This window comes from Lytechinus variegatus, chromosome 15, assembly GCF_018143015.1.
Source record: "Lytechinus variegatus isolate NC3 chromosome 15, Lvar_3.0, whole genome shotgun sequence".
NCBI lineage: Eukaryota > Metazoa > Echinodermata > Echinoidea > Temnopleuroida > Toxopneustidae > Lytechinus > Lytechinus variegatus.
In genome coordinates, this window is record NC_054754.1 from 29,872,964 (window position 1) to 29,899,440 (window position 26,477).

The 26,477-nt window shown below is 36.7% G+C and overlaps 1 protein-coding gene across 2 annotated transcripts in view; it reads left to right on the forward strand.

Moving 5' to 3' along the window:
- The window catches only part of LOC121428637 (serine/threonine-protein kinase N2-like), a 65,885-nt gene that overhangs the window by 27,664 nt on the left and 11,744 nt on the right, over window positions 1-26,477 (forward strand). For both annotated transcript variants that reach the window (XM_041625402.1, XM_041625403.1), the window contains 6 exons: window positions 325-642; window positions 14,846-15,012; window positions 18,937-19,074; window positions 19,652-19,874; window positions 21,516-21,625; window positions 26,088-26,231. In XM_041625402.1, the coding sequence (XP_041481336.1) occupies window positions 325-642; window positions 14,846-15,012; window positions 18,937-19,074; window positions 19,652-19,874; window positions 21,516-21,625; window positions 26,088-26,231 (1,100 nt within the window). The remainder of the gene's footprint in view (window positions 1-324; window positions 643-14,845; window positions 15,013-18,936; window positions 19,075-19,651; window positions 19,875-21,515; window positions 21,626-26,087; window positions 26,232-26,477) is intronic.

The following is a 26,477-nucleotide window of genomic DNA, read 5'->3' on the forward strand; positions in this document are numbered from 1 at the left end:
GTCTCTCATTTGGATGTAACTGGCTCGTTCATATAACTATTTTGTTGAAAATAAGCGAAACTTTGAAATGTCATAACTTTCTTATTTTACATCTGATTTTGATGAAATTTTCAGCATTGTGCTTGTCTGATTTTTCTCTATTGATTCAAATCAACATTTTTCTGAGGTGGACTTGACCTTTAAGGAGCATTTGGGAGCATTTGGAGGGGTGACTTCCCCGAGTCCCCAGACTGATTTCCTTCCTGAAAGTCTGATAATTAATATTATGCAACTGAAAGTGATAATAATAAATCATACATACATGATCCTTCCTTTGATCAATAGGTGGTGAAAGCGACCCTCTCTCACCGGACCAGAATGATGCGCCCCCACCCAAGCCCAACCCCAACAGCCGCATCGGTGCCCTGGAGAAGCAGCTAGCCATTGAGATGAAGGTGAAGCAAGGAGCTGAGAATATGATCCACATGTACTCCTCCGGTCCAACTAAGGATCGCAAGCTTCTAGCGGAGGCGCAGCAGATGCTTCAGGACAGCAAGACGAAGATAGAGTTCATCCGCATGCAGATTTTGAAGACGCAGCAGGCGCAGCAATCGCAACAGATACCCACTGAGGAGAAAGAAGCAGGGGAGGTCTCAGATATGGGTGAGTTTGCAATATAAGATGATAATGGTGATGATGATGATGACGATGACAGTGATGGTGATGCTGCTGCTGCTGATGGTGATGATGATGATGATGATGGTGATGATGATGATGGCGTTGAAAACGATAATGATGGTGATGATGATGATGGTGGTGATGATGTTAATGATGATGGTAATGGTTATGAACAACATGTGTGTATATACTATATCACAATTTATCTATGAAAAGACCCCTTTACAGAAACAGTTGCAATAAAAAAAATAAAATAAACTCAAGTCCTAAATACACAAATTTTGTTATTCTATCGATATATCAATCCCACCGCCCCACGATTCTCCCTGTTTTTGAAGACTTATTTTAGTTCATAAAAATAAAATAAACTCAAGTCCTCAATACGCAATCAATATTGGTTTAAATTTTGAAATTCAAAATGTGTTTGATTGCATCTCTTTTTAGAATGGGGCCTAGGAAGAAGATATCTATCATTTCCTTGGTCAAAGGAATAATCATATAATTAGAATCAATTACTTTTTGGAATGCAGTTTGTTGAGTTAGGAATTTATACCAGCTAGTGTGTTTACAGAATGCAAAAACAAACTGGACTGTCTACTGGTGTAGACAGAAAGGCAGTATAACTTGTGCTTGCTGAACTACTTCACAGTGCTTGGCATGCTGTACACTTTAAAGGTACCTGTACCTCATAGATACAGCCAAATTTCTTTATTTTGTTGAAGTACATACAGTGTACCAGGCCACTTTCCATAAGGCATACATGTACTTCTTGATTACAGCGCCAATAGGAAGATAAAAAAGGCACACTAAATTCCTAACTTCACAAACTGCATTCCAAATAGTAATTGATTCTAATTATATGATTATTCCTTTGACCAAGGAAATGATAGATATCTTCTTCCTAGGCCCAATCAAACACATTTTGAATTTCAAAATTTAAACCAATATTGATTGCATATTGAGGACTTTTGGCCACTCAGGTACCGTACAGGGCATCTACAGTCTTGACCTTTGATGGCCTTGAATTAATAGAAGCCCGTATTACAGCCATTTAATTTTTTTTTGTAAATCCCTTAAAAAAATAGCTGTCACTGATCCCGTTTTAATTAACTGTGCCAAAGCGTAGGCATAACTGGTGTAATGTAGATGACATGAAATGAAGATACATACAATGTCTTTACTATTGGATGTGTTTTACAGTTTCAGAGATCGCTCTATTTCTGGGCTTTCTTTATAATTGCCATGCTATTGCTTAAAACTTTGTCTGGTTTTATTATATTGGGATCTTCAAATTTCATACAAGATAGTTTTGCATTCATTGAATGTCATTCATTTTGTGAATGAATGAAAATGATCCACATATTGTGAGTGAATTTCACACTGCAATTTATCTCATAACTTCAGATTTTTACCTTGTGAAATTTTATTTTTAGAAACATTTTGTGTATACATATACGACAAAGAAGTTGACACTGATATGGTTCTTCATTTTCTCTTGGGTACAGTCCTCTACATAGTATATTCAGAGTGTTCAGGATACCTATAAAGACTTGGCAGTGACATTGTTTACCACTGACTGGCCTGATGCCTCCACTATGTCTACTTCCTCCCCTTTAATTTGATCTTTTGACCTCAGACTTGACCTCTCCATTCCAGAGGCGTTTATGTCATCTTCTGTCTTTGAAAAATGTATCATTACTCCTGATAATAATCATTTCGTTGGTAAATAGGTGATTTGTTTCAATCTTTGCCAAGTCGTTTAAATCTATTGTTCGATTAGTCATGGCATACAAATGTTCATGTATAGATCACATACAGAAAACGGATGACGCAGTTTTGAAAAGTACATGTAATTTGTTATTAAAAGACATGCCCTCTTTTCTAAATAATGTTTTATGGGAGGTGGATGTTCTGAAAATTGGGGTAAAAGATTCCTGTATTTTAAACAATTTTGTTATTTACAGGGTCCTTTGGGGATTGAGATACTACTGTAGTCCTCTTGAGTGTTTATAGAAATTTTCCCCTTTTGTAATATCCTGCCAAGTATTATTAAAAATTCCAACATTTAAAGCATACATTCCTGAATTTGACTGTATTATCACCAATGTCATTCTCCTCTGCAGTATAATTGGTTTTGCGTGTGAAAGCTTAACAATGTGCTCTATGTATTAAAAGAAGCTTGTTTATTGAAATTGAATTTCAAATTCTACATTTGGCATGGTTAGGTGTGTGTGTGGATAAGCAGGACAATACCTGGTAATTGGACACACCCAATGACCCAAATCTCCCCCCTTGTTTACCTGTGACCAAAATAGAATAGTGACTGGAGTGACATCATCCTGGAGCTTCTCTCTGAGGCCGTTCTCATTACGCTTTCCAAAACTAGTTTACTGGAAACTGATTTAGGAAACCAGTTTGGAAGATCGCTTTGCTAGCGTTCCCACTTGATCACACGAAAGTGGTTTTCAAAATCACTTCACGCAAAGCGCTCTTGTTGCTTTGAAAATGCTCTCAGTGGGGTGACAAGTTTTGCGCAAATTTTCAAATTTTGCGCAAAACTTGTCACCCCAGCATAGGCATTATACACCTGTCATGTGGAGTAGCGCGCTCAAAATGTGCGAAGATCGCTTCCCGAAGAAAGTTTGTGTCCTCACGCTAAAACCAGTTCAATGAGGCAAAGCGATTTTGAAAACTACATCGCGAGGTGGTTTTCAAAACCGGTTTGGAAGATCGCTTCCAACACCGCTTCGACTATTCTCACTATGCGTTAAACTAGTTTCCACTAAACAAGTATTAGGAATGTAGTAAGAACAGCCTCCATAGGTGGTTTCAGACCGCCTCGAAGTTCGTCAGTTCCAGGTATTCTCTGATCGGGAAATTTACCCCGATCAGAAAATACCAGGTATTTTGGTAATGTGAAAGCAAACTACGCGTAATTTCCCCGAAAGAAAATACCTGCTAAATAGTAGGTACTTGGCGAAATTACGAGAACTTTCGCGGGGATTTTTCCAAGGTCGCAGGTATTTTGGCGATGTGAAAGCAAATTACGGGAACTTTTAGCCCAGCGTGTCGTTGGGCGCGGGAGCTGTGGGTGGCTGCTTGGCTAGTGATTTTGAATCTCGCGCCTTGCCTGTTTATCAGACCATACTGTGCATGCTCATAACTTCAGGAACTTATCCCGAAGGGTATGGTTCAGGGCGGTGTGAATGCAGGAACGAATTAATGAGTATTTTTAGCCTAATAAAGTTCTCGTAATTTAACGGGAATTCTTGTGATCGAGGCGGTTTGAAACCACCTCATGATTGCTAACAATCTCCATGGAAGAAGATAGTTGTGTGGTTTCTGCAAACTATTAACTATTGAATTCCTTTCTTCTCCTTTGATTTTATTTACTCATACGTGTACATGTGCATGTAGTTCTCGGTCCAATTCACTTTGTTGCTTGGCTGCCCAGAGGACATTAGTGCATAATACACTGTACATAAAACTCCAGTTGTTCTCAAGTAATCGGTCCGTACTGAACATGTGCGATGGTATTCACTCATATAATATACAGTAGACATACAGTGAATATACTTGCGAAATCAGCGTTCCAGTTTTGATGTGCCTTTATGATTTTAAAACAATAAATATTTTTTCCTGATGACCCAGGCCTTTCTTTGTTCATCAGTGTGCATGGGATGAAAATATACATGTAGTCAGATTTTCAGATAGGATAGCTTTTTTCAGGTTGATGGTCTGATATGACGTCATTCTAAATTACATGTTCATGTTCATTGCTCATTTCATCCATGGCCTAGATTATTAATTGAATTGTGCATTTTTTGCAGGTCGAGTGAAAAAGGGGCAATTCTTTCAAACTTCATAATTCATTGGAGGATAATGGATTTAGTTTTAGATTATCAACCACATCAACTTACATGCAATTTTTACAAATAGTCTCTAAACTCTGGTTCAATCTGAAGTTAAAATGACGAAGAAAAAAAATAGTGACCAATCTGTAGTGAGGAGTGATCATTGATAATTTCCATCAGCCATTAATAATTTCCAACCTTTTTTTTAGTCAATCTTAAACTGAACCAATTCTCATGAAACTTGGAACTCATGTGTGTGTCTGGGTGAAGACGTTCAAGACACATTTTTGTGTGTGTTGGAAATTGTGTTGCCATGGTAAAGGTATATTTTGGCAAAATAAGGTAAAAATCGTGCAGTTCAAACTCCTCCCAAATGTTTTAAAGCAATTCTCATGAATTCAGCACATACAATGATATTAATGTAAAGATGTGCAAGAAATATTTTTTTTGTATGTGTCAGGAATCATGTTGCCATGGTAATGACACTATAATTGGGTAAAAAAAACTTGCATGCAGTTTCATCAATATTAAACCAATTCTCATGAAATTTGGCATACACATTGGTTTGAAGGTAAAGATGTGTGAGACACATTTTTTGTGCGTCATAAATCATGTTGCCATGGTAACAACATATTATATGCCCCAAATTAGGTAACAATCTTTTGGTTCAAACTACTTGATTAGTTTTCAACCAATTTCATGATCTTTTTCTCACACATAGGTCTTTGGGGTAAAAATGGGCAGGACATCTTTTCTCCATGCGTTGGAAATTGTTGCCATGGTAATGGCATAGGGAGGGGGTATTAATCACCTTCAGTGATAGCTCTTTATTGTTCTGTATAATTATTTATCTTGATGGGACATTTTTTGTGTCCATCAAAGGAGACAGTGTGTGTGAGGGGGTAGTATAACATGTACATGTATATGAGTGATATGGAGTTTAGAGGGTGTTCAAAGCTTTTTATTTTTTAATAATATTCCTCTTAATATCTTTTCAGCATATAGTGTTTTCAAAAAATTGTTTTTTTTCGATATCCCCCTCCAAGTTTGGACAAGAATGACCCTAAAAAATTGACTTTTTTTGTTTTCAGGAGCAGCAGACCCAGTTGGAACCAAATGAAGGGTTTTGCAAAGCATAGTACTTTTTTTGCTTTGTTCCATGTGTTTGCATATTTGCTACATACAGGTGTGCTTAGGCAATTCACACCCAAGATATCACTTGAGTTCTCCTCAAAATTAATGATGGAGAATTTTTTTATGAGTGCTCAGACTATAAGATTTGAGGAGAGTTCTCTGAGGCACTGGGAATCCCGAGACTGCTGTGCAGCAAACCCTTCACTTGAGTTAAGGGTTTGAATTTGCAGCCTTCTCATGCCTATACTGGAGGCCCATTCGCTTTTGTATGTGCTAGTCTTTGCATGGAGACACACTTGTTGATAAAAGTTCCAGACTTGGGAATCCCCTTGCCTCAAGAACAATGTGAATGTAGTGAGTATGACTGGTGCATGTCTGGTTTGTGGTAGGGACCATGGTTTGGTGGGATAAAATGACCTTTCACCTTGAATAAGGTCAAGTGATCAGTAAGTCTGAGTGAATAGTCTATTGAATCCATACCCAATACAGTTCTTTTCTATGAAAAAATTATCTTCCCATGTATTACACATGTAGGCCTGTATCAGATCTCCATTTCCCAACTCCCTTTTGTAATTGAATGGAAGCACGTACATGAAGGCTACAAGTAATATTACAAGTATTTCTTTTAGTGACATAGTTTCCAGTACATGATCATGTTATTCTGCTCAGATTACTGAAAAGAAAACTCCTTTATAATCACAGATGTTAGCTTGTTTTTTGTATCATCTGAAAAACATTCTATTTAAATCTAATATGATATTAGGCCCTATTATTGTATGAAAATAGGACCTGGTGGGTGTTTCATAAAGCTGTTCGTAAGTTAAGAACGACTGGTGATCCTTTCATTTGGTAAACGATATACACCATTGGCAATGGTTTAGCTTGTAAGAAAGGTTCACCAGTCGTTCTTAAAGTCATTCTTAACTTACGAACAGCTTTATGAAATGGCCCCCAGCATATATTGCATACTCCACGTCCAAGATAACATGTTTGTAGAGTGTATGTCTGACATTGAAGCATTTCAAACTGACAAACCACAGTTCATCTGAAGGTCTCTTTTTCACAATGCAAAAGGCAATAATCCAAAGTACACAAACGGTACTACTGTGTACATGTAGTTGTTTACATCCAGAAATCTGCTCATCTGTAATATACACCTGTCTTTATCAATGGTTCTTTTATGCTTGTTCTTTACTTCTGATTAAACTATAAGTCATATCCCCTTGTTTGATATACACAATTCCCCATGATATACTATATAAAAAGGATTTCAGAAACTCTGTTGACGAGACTACTGTATAATACTGACTGGGGTATTTTCATATGAGCCCCAATTTCGCTTTCAAATAAAGGCAGCCTTTGTTGATTGGCATTTTGGACTTTTTATCCCCCCAAGCAATCATATTTCTGATGTGTTTTTCAGTGAGCAAACCACATTTTGTTGGTCACTGACTATTGACTTTCAGTTTGCAAGTCAACACTGGCAGCTTATGGAGGTTTACAACGTCTTGACTAGTGGACACATTCTCTACAAGTATTAGGAACCACATGTTTGTATGTGTCACACGTGCTAACATTGCTGAACAATGTCAATTTCTGTTTGAAGGAATGTGGTTTGAGTTGCTGGGACAACTGGAAACTTGTAGCTCACCGACCCAAAGTTAGGAAGATAGTGGTTATGGCCACATGGTGATACATCCACTGATATTTCTTGGAAGAAGAAAAAGTTTGCGATCATTTTGTTGTTGAATCATTGGATTATGATGGTTTGTGGTTGCAGGACATCATATTTACAAGGAAACTGTATCTATGAGAAGTGTATCTGTCATCTGTTGATTTTGAGTTTCATAGTACTCAGCTGAGGATGTTATTCAGCCATTTGGCTGGTGTTCAGAATATCTGCGCAAGTTTGGAAATCAACAGTGTGCTTACTGTTGTTTCCTGCCTGAATGTGCAACGGAATGTTATTGGTATCGCAGACTTTTTTTTTATCACAGATGATGAGTTCCAACAATTACATGTAATAGGGCCTACATGTTTATTTGACATGGATCAGCCTTTTTTTATATATTAGATAGTGATGGTACATGTACATGTAATATGCACTAGTGATTAGTGAACATAGCAATTTGCAATCCACATGACTGTAAATTTAGTGCCTATATTTGCTACAACTTCTTCTCTTACTCTTGAAATTTGCATAAAAATTGATTTTCCTACATCTATATGTAGGCCTACATTTGAATTGTGAGAATTTGAGGTATCAGTAGGCTAAATATTACATGCTGTTTTGTATGTACCTTTTTTTTTGAAGCATTGAATCACTTGAATGGACAGTTTGGAGTGTAGTTCTTTTCCCTTGAGGAACGCTGTGCCTCTCCACCTCTCTTTCATTACTCCAGTGCACCTCTGCCTTTTAGGGTATTACCTTTATGTAGTTTTCAGGAGAGATTGTACAAGTAGACCCTTCCTATACATCTTTGATCTCAAGTTTACTTTCACAGGCCAAGAGTTTATCAACCTCTCTAAACAAAGGGTAGCGATTCCTAGTTATACATGTGTGTGTCAGCCATCTGCAAACTAACCTGAACTCTGTTGACATTAGTCACCACAACCCTTGATAAAAGACATGTGTGCCTCCTTCCCTCCCACACTGCACAAACTGGTGCCCCCATATGTAGAATAAACTGATGTAGTAGGTCCCCCATCACCAGTATTCCAAGGAAACAGATGAATCATCCTGCATCATCAGTGCCACACCAACACTGCGCTGGTAGTCAATCCTAGAGGGAATCCCTTCATTATTACGAGGTGCGAAACAAAGGCGGGTTCTCATAACACCCAGGCAGTGTGTCACTCTCCTGAATGTCAATATATGTGATGAATGGATAATAGAAATTCTCCAGTAAATTGGAAGTTTTGGCGGGGTCTCTAGTTTCTGAGTGCTACAACATCAACCCAGCCAGTCTTCAGTCAGTCCTCTGAGATAGGACTACATTGTGCTTGTAACTGATGCTGGGTGTTGAGTTACTGCATCAAACTCGCCTTCATCAGTTATCTGCAATACTTGTTTCATCCTAGTCAAGTGCTCTGTTGCATTAGGACTAGTAGCGTTGCAATCCACCAAGATGTACATCTGTGTTGTAGGTAAGTAAAGAACATGTACATTGTTTTTTTTTTGTGGGACTGATGTAAATTCTCCCTGCTTGTATTTGTCATTGTTTTCTACTCCAAATAAATATGTGTACATCATATTTTGTAACAAGGAGAGATTTTTTTATTTATTTTTTTTTTAAAAGTCTTTAATACATAGTTTCATAATTAGAGATGAACCAGAAGAGATACTAGATTATTTATTCATCATTCATGATCACTTGTCTTGGACATTCATATTCTGGACTATGAGTGAGTGGAGCATTATATGAATATGATGCTCCATTTCTGCTACTCGAGACTCAAATCAATGCTTTTGTAAATTATACACTTTCTCTATAAAACTGAACTTGGATCAACTGTACTGTGCATCACAACAACATGTTTTTGAACTTCCATAATGGCTCGCCATCTGTTCAAATCATGCATCGGCCATGTTGGGTTAAGAGCAATTTTCCCTCATTTGTACGTCCATTCACTTCAATTAAATCTGAATGAAGACATCCCTTGCAGTAGATGTTACCGCAAATTAAGAAGCGGGCGATTGATTTTCCAGCGCCAGCTTGGGAATGAATCTTTAAGCTGAGGGTATATACTGCAATCACTTTGGTGGATCTGTGGATAGGTAATCAGGGAAATTGACAAAGAATGGTGGAAGGATTAGAAGAGAAAGTGAGAGAAAGAAAAGAGGAAATTAGGGGGAAATGTGAAAACAGGGCCCCTTTGGCTTGGCCATCTTGTTTCTGAGCAGCATCTTACATGTATGTAGATGTGATGGACATAGAGAATTGATGTACATGTATTATGCAGTGTTCGAATTGGCGCTATCACCCAGGGGGCCAGTCTGATATACACATGCGTGACCAAGAAACACATTTAAAGGGGTGTTTTTTTCAGTTTTAGAAAGTTGGTTTTGAAAGACTGGTCAATGGTCAATCGCGGGGTCAAACGAATCTAGGTTTTTTTTTCCAAATACTTTTTTTAAAGTATACACACGAAGAAAATTCACGAAAGTGATGATTATAGACAAATTATATATGGATGGAAAGGTATTGTCTTTTTATACACAAATATGTCACTAAAAAGTCTTATAGATGTCGTGGAAATGCAAGAAATGAAATTATTAGACACCCTTCTCAGCCCCCCAGACCGACAATTTTAAAAAGTGAAGTTATATATCTGATTAGTAATACTTCCCCTTTGCAATGATGACCACAAAAGGTCATTATAAAATACGTTTGATTCTTCGGTTGTGTACTTTAAGGGTCATATTCTGGCGACAACTTAATGTTTAGGGGCCAAAATGTGTAAATGAAGCCCACAAAAAACTTGGTAAAAAGTACATGTAAAGTACATTCAAGGAATGAATTAAAATGATCTGCCCCATCTTCTTTCCTCTGCCACCCCCCCCCCCCCCATTGGCCTACTAATGAAGCTCCTATTGATCTCCACTATGAGCGTGATAGCAGGATGGATGTATAATATTCCTTATCAAAATATTACTTTAACCTTGTACAGCTATATTCAGCCCATGTCCATAGGCTATCATTATTCATTCAGCTGCATATTCTACAAGTATATGTAGTCTATTTTTCAGACTTTCTTGGATCATGGACTTACTATGTTTGGATGGATTTCATCATGTCTCTCTCAAATACTTGAGGGGCAAAACTACTTGTCAGATATATGTATGAAAAGGGTTAAAAACTGGTTAGTGGACAAATTTCATGACAGGTAGGGTTTACTACTTTACTTAACTGATCATTATGCACAGATGAAAATCAGATAATCATGATACCATCATTTGGTAAGATTTATATGATAGATCAGATTTAATCCATTGGTCAGATTATTTGGATTATCATTGACATGACCCGCCCATGAATTGTGTTTTATGGTCATTATTCTGTCACCAGCACAATGTTTTCTAGAGAAAGCTAATGATGACTCATATGAATTGATATCATTAAAAGGAGATTAAGGAGATAAAAACGTTCCAGTAAAGGCTGAATGGTTTATATGAAGATTTTGATTTATTCAAATGATGAAATAGTTAGCGTGTAACAATCGACAAACCCACAGGGCACATGCATGTATTTAGTTTTATGTCCTCGGGATTATAGGAAGTGAGAATTAATACAAGTTGATTGAAGTTTATGACCCAGTATTTTGAGATGGGATGAAGGAGAGCATATATTATGCATAACATCTTGTCAAACCACTGTCCCTGGAAGGTGCTAGACAAAGCTGTAATTAAACCCAAGTTTGAGGAGCCTGTCTAGTCACAGTGAGGAATAATTTCTAGATTTATTTTAGCTTAAGAGGGATTATTGTTCAAATCTTTAAATGTAATCACCTCCTGATATAAATCATACATAAAGACACAGGTAACAAAGAAGATGGTTTAAAGTGAAACAATTAGATACAATGGAACATATTTAATACTGGAACATGAAGAGAGTGCACATTTCTTGTGAAAATGGGAATTCATCATTGCATACAATGCTATTAAAAGTTTGATTATTGATTAATAAATCATCAATGTAGGGTATCAGAATATCTAAGGTATTTCATCCTATGGATTAGACTGTATTTTTATTTTCCACATGTATATGTTTTGGGATTTTTTTAACTGTTGATTTCACCATGGTGTACATGTAGCTTGATGAAACTCAATTTGCCCTGATTTTTACTGAAAATTGCTTATTGTTGCATCAGGATCTCGAGTTCTATCAAGGTATTTTGTTTGATAAATCATGGACCTATTACGAATAAGTCCATGGGTAAATCAAGGGCAAGTCTTTTCCTCCCTTATTCGCACTGCACATAATAGCTGAGCGGTAGAGTGTCGCATCAGGATTAATAAATCATCATATTGTTGCATCAGGATCTTGAGTTCTATCAAGGTTTTTGTCTCACCTGCGAAGCAAAGTGAGACTATAGGCGCCGCTTTTCCGACGGCGGCGGCGGCGTCAACATCAAATCTTAACCTGAGGTTAAGTTTTTGAAATGACATCATAACTTAGAAAGTATATGGACCTAGTTAATAAAACTTGGCCATAAGGTTTATCAAGTATTACTGAACATCCTATTAGAGTTTCATGTCACATGACCAAGGTCAAAGGTCATTTAGGGTCAATGAACTTAGACCATGTTGGAGGAATCAACATCGAAATCTTAACCTGAGGTTAAGTTTTTGAAATGTCATCATAACTTAGAAAATATATGGACCTAGTTCATGAAACTTGGACATAAGGTTAATCAAGTATCAATGAACATCCTGCATGAGTTTCACGTCACATGACCAAGGTCAAAGGTCATTTAGGGTCAATGAACTTTGGACGAATTGGGGATATCTGTTGAATTCCCATCATAACTTTGAAAGTTTATGGATCTGATTCATGAAACTTGGACATAATAGTAATCAAGCATCACTGAACATTTTGTGCAAGTTTCAGGTCACATGATCAAGGTCAAAGGTCATTTAGGGTCAATGAACTTTGGCCGAATTGGGGATATCTGTTGAATTCCCATCATAACTTTGAAAGTTTATGGATCTGATTCATGAAACTTGGACATAATAGTAATCAAGCATCACTGAACATTTTGTGCAAGTTTCAGGTCTCATGATTAAGGTCAAAGGTCATTTAGGGTCAATGAACTTTGGCCGAATCGGGGGTATCTGTTGAATTACCATCATAACTTTGAAAGTTTATTGGTCTAGTTCGTTAAACTTGGACATTAGAGTAACCAAGTATCACTGAACATCCTGTGCGTGTTTCAGGTCACATGTCCAAGGTCAAAGGTCAATGAACTTTAGCCGAATTGGGTGTATCTGTTGAATTACCATCATAACTTTGAAAGTTTATAAATGGATCTGATTCATGAAACTTGTACATAAGAGTAATCAAGTATCACTGAACATCCTGTTCCAGTTTCAGGTCACATGATCAAGGTCAAAGGTCATGTAAGGTCAATGAACTTTGGCCATGTTGGGGTTTTTTGTTGAATAACCATCATATCTCTGTAAGTTTATTGGTCTAGTTCATAAAAAGAGGACATAAGAGTAACCATGTATCACTGAACATCTTGTGCGAGTTAGAGTAGTATGCAAAGTCAGCACTGCTGCTATATTGAACCGCGTGATGCAGGTGAGATGGCCAGAGGCATTCCACTTGTTTGATTTATAAATCAAGGGCAAGTCTTTTCCTGACCCTCCCTTATTTGCACTGCACATAATGGCTGAGCTGAGTGTCCACCACATGAACAGGTCTGGGTTCAATCCCCAGCTGAGTGGGATCTCCTGTGCCTTCTTGCTACTCATGCTAGGCTCTCAGCATTTACAATGTAGATTGGAAAAGGGTAATGCAGGGCAATTCCATTTCCTGTAAATGCTATCCTGAGTAATTGATGATGATGAAGGTGATGAAACTGATGATGATGATGATGGTGATGATGATGATGATGAAGGTTAACTATGGTGGTGGTGGTAAACTAGTAATGGTGATGGTGATAGTGGTGGTGGTGGTGGTCAGGTGGTGGTGATAGTGATGGTGGTGGTGGCACTGGTGGTGATTGTGACGGTGGTGGTGGTGATTGTGATGATAGTGGTGTTTGCGGTGGTGGTGGTGATGATAGTGATGGTGTTGGTGATGAAATGCGTAATGAAAATGAATGTAGTGCTAGTAAGTAGAGCAAGACCAGTTTCATTACCAAAAACGTTGTCCTGAGTAAATAAAGATGACAGTGATGGTGATGATGTTGTGATAATAAATAATGATGGTGAATATGATGATGATATGTCTATGGAGATGCTATAATCAGTTTTATTGAACTGCATGCATTGTGACTGTATGAGAAATAACTTTTGTTTTGAATGCTCATAATCTTAAAATAGTAACTGTACATGATACATGTGACCCCTGCATTTGTATATTTCTATTTGTTTAATTCAATGTTTAATTGACTGTGTAATTAGCTTATTGTGAGTTTTGTTTATCTATTATAGGTGTGGGAGGATATTACTTTTGCTTTCATCGAAACAGAAACATACTGAGGGGGGAGGGGCTGCCATTACAAGTTAAAAACAATACTCTTCCAGAAAAGCACAAATAAGTTTTGTTTTCTATGGCCAGGCACATAGAGTGAAAATGGTATCACAAGTGCCACATCAGAAGAAAGGGTTATACTTTTCAATGCTGAACACATGCCTAGGGTAGGCCTGAATATACCACCTTAAAATAGAAATAGAATATTTCAGCTTTATTCATGGTAGGGGAAATAAAAAAAGAATGGTTTCGGGTACCCTGAGCCCCTCTGAGCCGGACACTGTAATGGAAGAATGATACTCGTTTAGGTCCATTTTGTAAGTCTGTGGATGAGCACTGTGTGCATCTTCTGATGACAGGGAGTGCCCCCCCCCAAAAAAAAAATTAAATTAAAAAAAAAATCTATTTTGTACATCGTTATGGTGTGAAGAATATTGTTGAGTATGTTGTGCAGTAGTAGTGCCTTACTACCCTATGTACACCTGCAGGCCTTGAAATATGTAGGTAAGGATAATACAAGAATTAAAAAAAAAACATGTGAAAAACAAATTAAATTTTTTCTTGTCCATATTCTTCTGTGAAATACATATATTTAGCTCTGTTGCTTCTGGGGGAAGGTTGAGGGGAGAGTCAAAATGAATTATATGTTACATTTATGGCCTTATGTAACCCCTTATGCTGCTGCTATTGACTTTGACATTTAAAATGTAATTTCTGACTGCCTGGGCCAAGTTTCAAACTGTGACTTCACGTGAAGATCATGTTCATTTCTTTTTTATTTCAAGGTTTTTTTTAGCTGGTTGCCGCGTGGTTTTATATTACAATCCATGCTGTGTAAAACCAGCTGGTATTCTCTAATATATGAATTTAAGCAATTTGCCTGTGTACAATGTAAAGCTGAGATAATGCCATCAGTGAAGAAAAGGATGTATGTTGGAAGAAATTCAGGAAGGTTATTAAAGCTATATAAAAAAGTTTTTTATTTTGTTTTTCTGCTAGGTTTCCGGCGGACGTCGGCCGTAGAGCTTCAGCTGACCCCAATAGAGTTCCGCGTTGAAGAGGTCAGACATCATTACAAGGTGGAGCTAGCTCTGGTGGAAGGCTTCAAGAATGTCATCAAAATGTATAATAATGCAAAGACCTCAGACAAAAAAGGCTTAGCCGAGGTGAGTTGATCAAATCTGTTATGAAGCTCCTCCCTCCTTCCGTAATCCTCCTCCATCCTTCCTCGCCTCCATTTCATCCTGTCTATTCTTCACTTCGTTTACATGCAATTGGTCTACTTCTCACATAGCCTAATTCCACATGGTCTAAACCCATTTGGTCTGCTATCAAGTTTGGTGTAATTGCTATTTGGTCTACATTACACTTGGTCTAATACCATATCTAATACTATAGTCATGTAGTCCATAACACAAGCTTAGCAGCATTGATCGTAGAACATGTTTCTACGATCGATTGCATTGACAACAATATACAATCAATCATGAAAATCGAGGGTACGATTAATCGCTAACCATTGTGTTACGGGACCCAGATGGTCTAAGGCTGCGTTTATGCGACCTCGACCCAGAATCATGATTTGAATCACCATTTGAATCATGATTCAAAACAGCAGCATGAATCACGATCCGACAGAATCAGCGTTTATACGACCATCTTTCTAACGCTGTTTCTCCCTGAATTCGGGCCGATCCAGTGCGCATCACAGTGCGCAGTTTGACCCAGGAAGTATAGGTCAACATTTTCGCACGTGTTTCTAACTTCACGTCGGCTGCTAGATTTTTGCTGCCGCCGGAGCTAACGCGCGATCGTTTGTGCAAGTGCAACGCTTACTCGGCTTCCGAAAAATAAATCTTTTACTTCCAGAATTCCGTGAATTGTACCTCGTATTGTTTTTGATCGGGAACCAGAAGGGGTCATCATCCTCCCTCCCACCTCCCGATCGATTTTTCTTGTCTATGATGGTCCTGTACTGGGCACGAATTCTGTTAATTTTGTCTCGACAGGTGGTGCCACATCTCCGTTGAAATCCCTCCCTCGCAAGCGCCGCTGAAAGGGATCGTCTTATTTCTGTGAATCCCGGTAAGGGATGCTTGTGCTTCAGGCTGAGCCCAAAGCACAAGCAGAGCCCTGAGTTCATCGTCAGTCCAATTTGTGCCTTTGGAACTTGAAGAAATGATGGATGAAAACAATGAAATATACAAATGACGCTACAGTACAAACCCGGGGGTACAATACACAGAATGATAATTCCTAAATGCTGGCAATACTGCTACACGAAAATTAACCTGCACGAAACACAGCGCGCGCCTTTGAGTCGAACCCGGAAGAAGCACGACACAATGACGTCATAGAATCATGATTCAAATCACGATATCGTTCATACAACCTTTTTCGTTCGCGATTCTACAGAAACGTCTTTCCAAACGCCCCTTTTTTCGTGTTTCATGTTTGTGATTCTAATCATGATTATATTCAATTTCGACTAAACGCAATCGTGATTCTGCAGAATCGTGATTTGAATCATGATTCTAATCATGATTCTAGGGTAAAAAAGTGTCGAATAAACGCACCCTAATTTAAACTGTATCTACAGTCTGAGACAAAATGCTACTGTAGAAAATGAGTAAGGTAAGGATAAGACCATGTGAAGTGAGACCATTGGACAGAAAGTAGACAACAATGCAGGTGTAGATCAATTTCTTCACCCAATGTCTACAGTGAGGAGGTAAATTGCCAATTTGTCATTTAGTCTAATGCCATTCTGTTCATCAACACTTTGTGTAACAGCCATTTGGTCTAATATCCATTTGGTCCAATCATCACTTTGTCTAATCACAAGTTCATCTATGACCTCATAACCAGTTGGTCTAATGTCCATTTTATTTTCATCATTTCGCCAGTTAGACCAAATGTTATATGGAATGAAATTTGGCTATTGGACCTACTGGTTATAAGATGAAATGGCAATTAGACCCTGTTGATAGTGGGCGAACAGATGTGAAACACATGGTAGTAGATGAGTTGGTAATGGTACGAATTGGCATTAGTCCCATTGAAAACAAAACAGTGAGAATAACTTAAGAGCTGCAAGTGAGACATGCCAATCTTTTACAATGTGAATGTTACCTTTAATGTTGTTTTTGCCCGCAGTGAAAGCCAAGTTTGATATGGCTGTTTACAGTTCACTGATTGCATAATGAAATGTCTGATTCCCCTTCCATCTGGAGCTATGTTATTTTCACATCTGGATCCTGTTACACAGATCTTAGCAATTGATTCTAAGGGCTGATCTTTAACAATTGATTACAAATCATTACATTCTTCATTCAATCACACAAAGTGTACTACTTGAATGTATCACTATTGTTTGGGGAACTGTACATTTTTTTAAAACACCAAATTTATGCGGTTTTACTCCGATGAGTTCATGTCTGAAAGCTTCAGTATGTCAATTTTTACTGCTCTTTTCCCTGTTTTTAATTGCATGATTTGTGCTGTCAATAATGTTTGTCATGAAAAAAATAACGGAAAAAATGAGGCCTAATTGAATGTCATAATATTCACTGTGAACAGAGAAAAATTATAATATTCAGCTTCTATACATGTAGGCCTATATAGTGTCGAAGCACTGTTGCCGTTGAATTTGAGCTTGCCTGCATGTTATTTATGCACATTCTCCACTCCATGGGGAGCATTGCAGCGAGATTCAGTAGGGCTTTCATCTGGGTGGAGAGTGGCAGAGTATGGATTGATGCCTTGCCAAAGTATGCAAGTGCTGTATGCAAGTGCTCAAGTTGAATTCTAACCCAGAATCTTTTTATCCACTCGACCTATATAAAAAATTATTGCTTTGTTATCCTATACTAAAAGTCGATCAAATGTTATCACCAGTCTACAATCCACAGTAAAAACAGCAAAACACACAGGGTGTCGCTTTTCAGACTTATGTCTGAATTCAGAATTATTCAACGTATTTTCAGCCATAGAAAACACTGTTTTTCATGTATGAAAAGGGTTATTCTTGTTGATTTCCTGACTTTTTAATCAATTGTAGTAGAACTCCTGAAAACACAAACAAATTTTCTTATATACATTCACTGTATCTTCTGTAAATTTTATTCAATGCCTTTCATACCAGCCAGTCCTCTCAGTCTGATAAACATATCAAACATTGTTGATTTATAACGTGAAACATCATCAGGATGAACTGCAATCTCAAGAGTGATACATGAGCATGGAGGAAAAGTGCACTCCTACTGTATCGAGAGTTCAAAGGTTAGGTTAGGTCAGAGCAGCTGGAATGCACAGTGCTGAAGTAAACTTGGTCATGTTCATCCGCATGCACATACGGTAATTGCTGTACAGTATCAGTATATGTGGTGTGTGCGAGAATATGATACATTGTAATTGGTACATTTTGTTGTCATATGGTACATGAAAGTGGATCCACCATATATGTGGACACTAGTGCTAACCCCTCCCCGACCCCTCTACCCTTCTTACCTCACCCCTTTCCTGAAGGTGGTTATACAAGGTTATATGTCTGATCAGCCATAGGTTTCAATACTTCCTGTTATTTTCTATCTTGTAAATTATCCTGCGCTCTGTAACACGAAGGTTTGAAACTAATCACTATTCGTATTTTTACAGTTATTTGTGGGATTCATCATAAGAGATTCCAGTCTTGAATCAAATAGGCTCTTTTTATTTGCAAAATATCATATTGTATGTCAAATTATCCAGCTAATTCACAGTTAGAGACTCACTTTGGTTAAATCATCTCTGGATAATGTATTCAAAATAAGCCAATTTGTATAGTTGGTTCACCTCCTGGGTGGAGAGTGGGACTCGTAGATATTTTTCTACTAGCAAACAGACATTAATACTGTGTCACAATTTAAATTCCGACCATGAGATTAACAGTCTGATGATGTATTGAATGAGCCTCAAAACCTCAATGATAATTGGATGCATTCCTTCTTTGTTTTTAAATTGAACTTTAAGTATACTTCTCTCTCCAACATCATGTTAATGAATTTTTTCCCATCACAAATCTTTCTGGTTTTCTTTCCCTCGTTCTGCAGGCACAGAAAGGTTTGGTAGAAGCCAGTCACAAGCTGGATATCCTCAGAGAAGGTTTGGAGAAGAGAATACAGGAATTACCTCCAGATCAGTCTAGAGTATCACAAATCAAAGAAGAACTCAAGTCAGGCAAAATGAAGGTAGGTCTGAACAATCCCCCATATATTTTCCATAGTGATTGTGTGCGAGATGCAGAAATTGTCCAAAATTCTATGAACCACACTGAACGTTGATTGTTTGGAGGGATTGAGCTGTCTCCAGATCAATCCAGAGTATTAAGAATCAAAGGAAATTTCAAGTCATACAAACTGATGGCTCTTTTTAGGGTACTGACTTTTTCTGATTTTTTTTTAATAGGAGTTGTCCAGATACAGATTACTTGAGGCGTAAAAGTCGAGTTGATGGGGCAATGGTCTTGTAATATCACCTTATAAAAAGTACTGCAACCCCACAAGGCATGAATCCTTTTTTTTAGGTTCCTGGGGAGGACTCAATAGCTGTTGGTCCTTTAATGGCATTTAATGAAAGTTGTCAGCACTGACTAAATTGATGCTCCAACTATTTCAGTGAAATATTTGGTTTTGATAGGCATGTGAGCACTGGTCTCTGAGTGTCGATGCTGATAGGTTTCATTAAATGGTGGCCTTTTTGCCTACTTGCAAACTACTTATTATGAGATGTTTAGTCAAATGTACAAACCTTTCCTTCAAACTCCAGTCTGACAACCCTCTTCCTAAACCTGCTGCCTTGACCGGAGTCCTTGAGGTGAGGATAATGGGATGTCAGGATCTTCAGGAGTTGATTCCTTGTAAGGCCAGGAACAGCATCACACTGTTGAACAGTCCAACTGAAAGCAAAGGTGGCATCCTTAATAGGGGGAAGACATCATTTCATGGCAGGAACAGCTCGCGATCATCAAGCGCAAAAGATGAAATATCAAGTAAGTATAGAGGGAGGATCAATGGCATTTGCTCTGCCAACGATTGCGCTGCTATTTATTCCATATACTCATCGACTGACCAACTACAGCCCTGAACTTTAGAGTATACCCTACCCTGAACCTACTTCTAGACCTAACATAAACCCTTTTGCAATCCTAACCCTTAACCCTACATCCTTTCACAAATGGATGTGAGCCAAGAGCAATTGTCGCAGGAGCAAAAGCTGCGTCATCTAGAGAAAGGGTAGCATTTTTTTTTTTTTATGTATGAACTGACCCATCCTGTCAGCATGATTAGTTTGCCATCATGACTGATGTTGTGCTATCGTTTGGTATTATGTGTGAACTGTCCCATACCTCCCTAGTAGGACACTTCGCAATCATCAGGCACAGAGGAAGAATTATTAAATAAGTTCGTTAACAAAGTTAATGATCTTTCCTTAATTTGAGTGTGAACTTGAAGTACCTATCCATGGCATGAATAGTTCATTATCTTTCATGAACAAACAAAAAATTATCAAGTATTATTTGTGAGAAAGGATGGCATTGTTTTTAGTGCAAACTAGCCCATTCTTTTGCAGGAACCATCTGCAATGCAATCATCAAGCAAAAAAAAAGCATCATATCAAAAATGTTTGTTAGGATGGTTTAAATCTTACAATTTAAATTTCTTAGCAACAAAACAAAATTTATGACAGATTGTTTTATGTGAATGAAGATTGTTTCTGCATAAGGTATCACCTACAGCATCCAAAAGGATTTCTGACCTATGTATGGTTGGTAGGAATCTGTTAATTGCTCATTGAACCTTGTGTACCAGATATGTACTTGTGCTTACTTGTGACCAAATGTGAACTTTGAAACCAAGTTAGAAGTTGGGCTTGGGGAAAGATCTAAGAGGAACTAATAGTTTTTCTAATAAATGTCATTGGTTTCACATATAATGAAGAGCACTTTTAAAGTTATTTGTAAGATAACATGTTGAAGAATCAATTCTCACCTTATGACAAACTTGAAGGGCAAATTGGTCTTACACTTTAATTGATTTTGGGGTAAAGGCAATTTATAAGCGCCATGCTGTGTTTTGTGCTTTGCTACGTCGCAATGTTTGTACAAGGGTTTGTTTGATAGTAATTTTCAATTTAAGGGTGTGTTTCCTGGCTACTTCACTTGGACTTCTTTGTGTGTTTACTGACCAAGATGACCATTGTTTATAGATGAATGTTTATTTAACACACATTATCAGAAGGTAGGGAGATAATTCAATTCCTTCTCTCATTTACACATCAGGCCCTACATGAAAGATATTACAATTAATTACACAGTTAAGTGTAACTGTATGTCTATGGCATACGTTTAAAAGATACCAATTGTGAATGTTGAAAGAATGTTTTTATGTTGCCAGGCCTTGATTCTTAAGACTAGATGGAATTCATTGAATATAATAAATCTTGTTTGAGGATAAAAAATGGAAACATTGATTTATTAATCCAGTACAAAACTTAAAATATAATTCATGTTATTCAAAACTATGGGGAATGATGGGAAATCACTGCCGAAGACACTCAATAAGATTCATGCTACGAAACCACACCATATTTTGTCATAACGATGGATTTATAATGTATTCTACTTTTTCAGATGAAATCAGTGCTGTTATGAAGTTAGATGGTGTCCAAGTTGGCCAGACGCCGTTCAAACCTATTAGTAATCAATGCTGGGATCAGAAGTTCCTCTTCAATCTAGATAAAGTAAGTCATTTGGGGCATGTTTCACAAACCATCATGAGTCCAAGAGAGTGATTGAAGAAACTTTTGGAATTGAAAATGAAATCTATTGCAAGTCACTGTAGTATTGAGAGTGTCCTGTTCTCTATAGAACATAGGATTGCAATCAATCATTCAAATGGAAGTGACCACTCAACATCACTGTTTCATTTTCATTGTGTTAAAAACAGTAGAACAAATCAGAATAATTTTTTTTTCTTTCATGTAATTTGCAATGGATCTCAAATCAAACTTGATATACATGTAATATTAAATTCATCCTGATTTCATGTTTCAAAAACACTTAACTTGAACAAATTAGAATAATTTTATTCTAGACATCTATTTGCATCATAAAATCTTAAGATTTTATCCCAAATCTTGTTGCTTAAATTTATCTCACTTCCCCAAAAGTTCAAATGATATGACCTAGTTTTATGGATATGGATTTTCATGATGTAGAGATGACATTTAACCAATGATGAGGAGAGGCTATATATATTCTCTGCCTTCTATCTTTTTGAAGGTTACAGATCAATAAATAAACCCATAGTAGGTGGGTTTTCATTAACCTGACTTAATCTCTCTAGATCCTTACACAATTACCTCTCTAAGGAATTAATCTTTAAGTACCTCCTTTAGAAACTCAGCAACACATCTTTCCATCACATACTGCCAAGCTGGTATGGCCGATTACATATGAAACATTTTACATCTAAACTTAAAGGACAAGTCCACCCCAACAAAAACTTGATTTGAATAAAAAGAGAAAAATTCAACAAGCATAACACTGAAAATTTCATCAAAATCGGATGTAAAATAAAGAAAGTTATGACATTTCAAAGTTTCGCTTCATTTCACAAAAACAGTTATATGAACGAACCAGCTACATCCAAATGAGAGAGTCAATGATGTCATTCACTCACTATTTCTTTTGTATTTTATTGTTTGAAATATGAAATATTTCTATTTTCTCGTCATTGCCATGTTAAATGAAGTTTCATTCTTCCCTGAACACGTGGAATTCCATTATTTTAACATTTTGTGCTTCAGACAAGGAGGTCCCAATCGTCAAATTCGTAAAAATTGAAATATTGTATAATTCAAACAAAAAAAACAAAAGAAATAGTGAGTGAGTGACATCATCAACTCTCTCATTTGGATGTAACTGGCTCATTCATATAACTATTTTGTTAAAAATAAGCGAAACTTTGAAATGTCATAACTTCCTTATTATACATCCGATTTTGATGAAATCTTCAGCATTGTACTTGTCTGATTTTTCTTTATTGATTCAAATCAAAATTTTTCTGAGGTGGACTTGACCTTTAATCAGTGTCAGATATGAATATGACAGAAAGCAGTGGAATATTGGACTTAAATAGTTGTTCAAATCCTTGCTCAGTCATTGATTATTTACACTTAAATTTAAAAAAAGGCCCAAGAGAATTCTTTTTTTATTTATAAGGTCAGGCATAAAATATTTCATATGTAATTGACAATAACAGCTTGCCATTATGCGGTGGAAAGCTGTGTTGCTGAGCTCGTACAGGAGTTACTTAAACAGTAATAAAAATCCAAGAAAATCCATCTAAAGAATATTTAAAAAAAAAGAAATAGTCTTGAGACGGTTCCCATTAAATGGTCCACTAATTGTCTTTTCATTACTAATGATTGCTCAGATCTGGATGATTTGGCGAATCGGAAATAATGGGATAGTTTTAAAACTTTGGCTGATAGAGATGAGCTTTTCACTACCGTACTTTGATATTCTTCCCTTTGGCCCACGCATCCGCATGATTTTCTGCCTCGCATCATTCAGTGAAGTCTTTAAAAGAATTTTATTTTAAATATAGCATCGTACAAATAATAATTGTAGATCTTTTGTCCTTCCCATTTAGTTGATGATTGAAATAGAAGTTCTTTTTTTGAAATAGAAACACAAATCTTGTGCTGTCTTATAATGATCAATCAATTTGATTCACATGCATATGCTCAGGAATCTATTAATATTACTTTGAATTTCACATGGTACAAACCAACTGGCAGATACAGTGACTTCAATGAAAGTTTGTACCCGGAGAACAAAGTAAAAGAAAACAGAAAGCAAGGCTATTTTCTCTTTAATCAATTATCATCATATATCATATGATTGTAGATCGTAAACAGCATCAAATTAATTGACATCTTTCACCATTTAAGTGAATCCACACAACTTTTATAGTAAAAAAAATTATTTTGGTACAGAGGCTATCATTTTTTTAAGTCATGCAACTGTATGTGAACAAGATTGTTACAGCATACATTGCATTGGATCATAATGATTCCAAATACATGAAGTGCCCTAGCAATAGTCAACTTCTTAAAATACATGTAGGGGAGAGGGGGTTAATAAGGCCACTTTTTTATAATTCCAATTATATCTTTTTAATGTAAAGCAGTAGAAACATAACTAGATGTTTATTACTAGATCTAGAGAAGACCAAGATTATCCATTAGAATGTTAGAACTAAATTTGCATATTAATGAGCGATAGATATTTTTGTCGGGTGGCCTTATTTGCCCCACCAAAATGGGATAAAATGAGGCCATCTGATGTAAACCTTTTTTATGTTGCTTTATTCAAAGTAAAAATAGATTAGTCGGTTTGCTACAATCACTAAACATTTACAATTCACGATCATATTAACGTTGAGTTATTCACCTGAACAACCCCATTTTAGGATTGATTTATTAATCCTATCCAATATGAAAAAAAAAGATTCTTGGATTGTGTATTCTACTGCCATAGTTGTATTATTGTATATCTATATGTTTTATTGGTAGTGGACAGATACATTACATGTTTAAAAAGTCAAGTGTGGTGATGTCTACTCTGCATTTTAAAGTTTTAACTGATATAACATTCAAGGTTTAATATGTTTGAATCTGTGCTAAGGAACTTTCTCAAATACCACACAAACAGTAATCGATTTGACCTTACCATTCTTAAAGAAGTGAGCTAAAAACTTAACAGGCAGCCTTATTTACCACAATCTCCCCTATAGCTTGGCCATGCCCTTCCCTTGTTATTAACTGTTGACTAAAATAGAAACTTTGCCTAGAATAAAAATAGTGAGCCTTGTTTATGTTTTACATGTAGACATTAATTCTAATTAAAAATCAACATCTTCAGCCTTAATTGACTTCACACACCCAGGAAGCCATGTATATATTTTTTTTAATATCATAAAAAAAAAAGATTTATGTTTAGTGAATGACTGAAATAGATGATTTATACCTGAAATAGAAATACAAAACCTTGTGTTCATGCAGAATGTAGAGGAAAACTTATTTGGCTGTTACTTGATTTAATTTCTAGGTTGTGTGACTAGAAAATCTGTTTTTGTCTCGCCTGCATAGCAGGACTATAGGCACCGCTTTACCGATGGCGGCGGCGTCAACATCAAATCTTAACCTAAGGTTAAGTTTTTGAAATGACATCATAACTTAGGAAGTATATGGATCTAGTTCATGAAACTTGGAAATTAGGTTAATCAAGTATTACTGAACATCCTGGTTGAGTTTCAGGTCACATGACCAAGGTCAAAGGTCATTTAGGGTCAATGAACTTTGGTCAAGTTAGGGATATTTGATGAATTACTATCATAACTTTTAAAATTTATGGATCTAGTTCATGAAACTTGGACATAAGAGTAATCAAGTATCACTGCTCTTCCTGTACGAGTTTCAGGTCACATGACCATGGTCAAAGGTCATTTAAGGTCAATGAAGTTAGGTCATCTTGGGGTATTTGTTGAATTACCATCCTTACTTTGAAAGTTTATGGATAGAGTGAATGAAAATTGGACATTGGTGTAGTTGACAAGTCTTAAGTCACCACTCAAATGTCATTTATGGTCAATGAATGTGATGTTATGTCAGTATATGAATGGTGTTTTTGTGAATGATTATTTTATAGTAGTTTTCAGAGTTAGCACTGCTGCTATATTAAATCGCGTAATGCAGGTGAGACTGCCAGAGGCGTTCCACTTGTTCTTCTATTAATAATGCTAAAGGGTCTTGTAACGTAATTTCTTATGCTAAAGAATAATTTTCCCTCTTTCAGCATTCTGTGTTGTGATTTCAATTCTATGATATGTGTATATCAAGCAACACAGAAACCATTTCTCATGTATCACTTCAAAATGAGTTTGTGTCATGATTGCCAGCATATTTCTCTCATATGATTTTTCTGTCTTCTTTAAAAAGCACATAGGGACGCATTTGGCAGTGATATGCACTATATAAGCATGTTGTTATTATTATCATTAATTCTCTTTGTTTGTAACTTGTATATGGTGATACTGTTGGTATCATAGAACTGCAAATTTAATAAATTTCTGACTTTAGCATGATGAACTGTGTGTAGCATGTTCTATATATTGGAATTTACCTTCTCTTGCAGGCCCGTGAATTAGAAATCAATGTTAGGTGGAAAGACTACCGGTCACTGTGTGCGGTCAAGTTTCTTAGGCTCGAAGACTTCCTGGATAACCAGAGGCATGGCATGTGTCTCAATCTAGAACCTGATGGGTTATTATTCACAGAAGTAAGTTAAACATAAATGCCAGCTTTTGGAAATCTAAAATTGAGTTAGAACAGAATCCAATAAAGGGCAATTCCATAAAATGATCAACCTTTTTGTATGTCTGACCCCCATTTTTCTCAAGTCTTACTTCACTTCATAAACTGACCAAGTCATGGTCAATTTGAGAACATTACAGACTGTCAGGGAACAGAAAATAAAAAGAAAAAAATTTCATGAAGGTCCCTCATATAGGGGGTCGGACATACA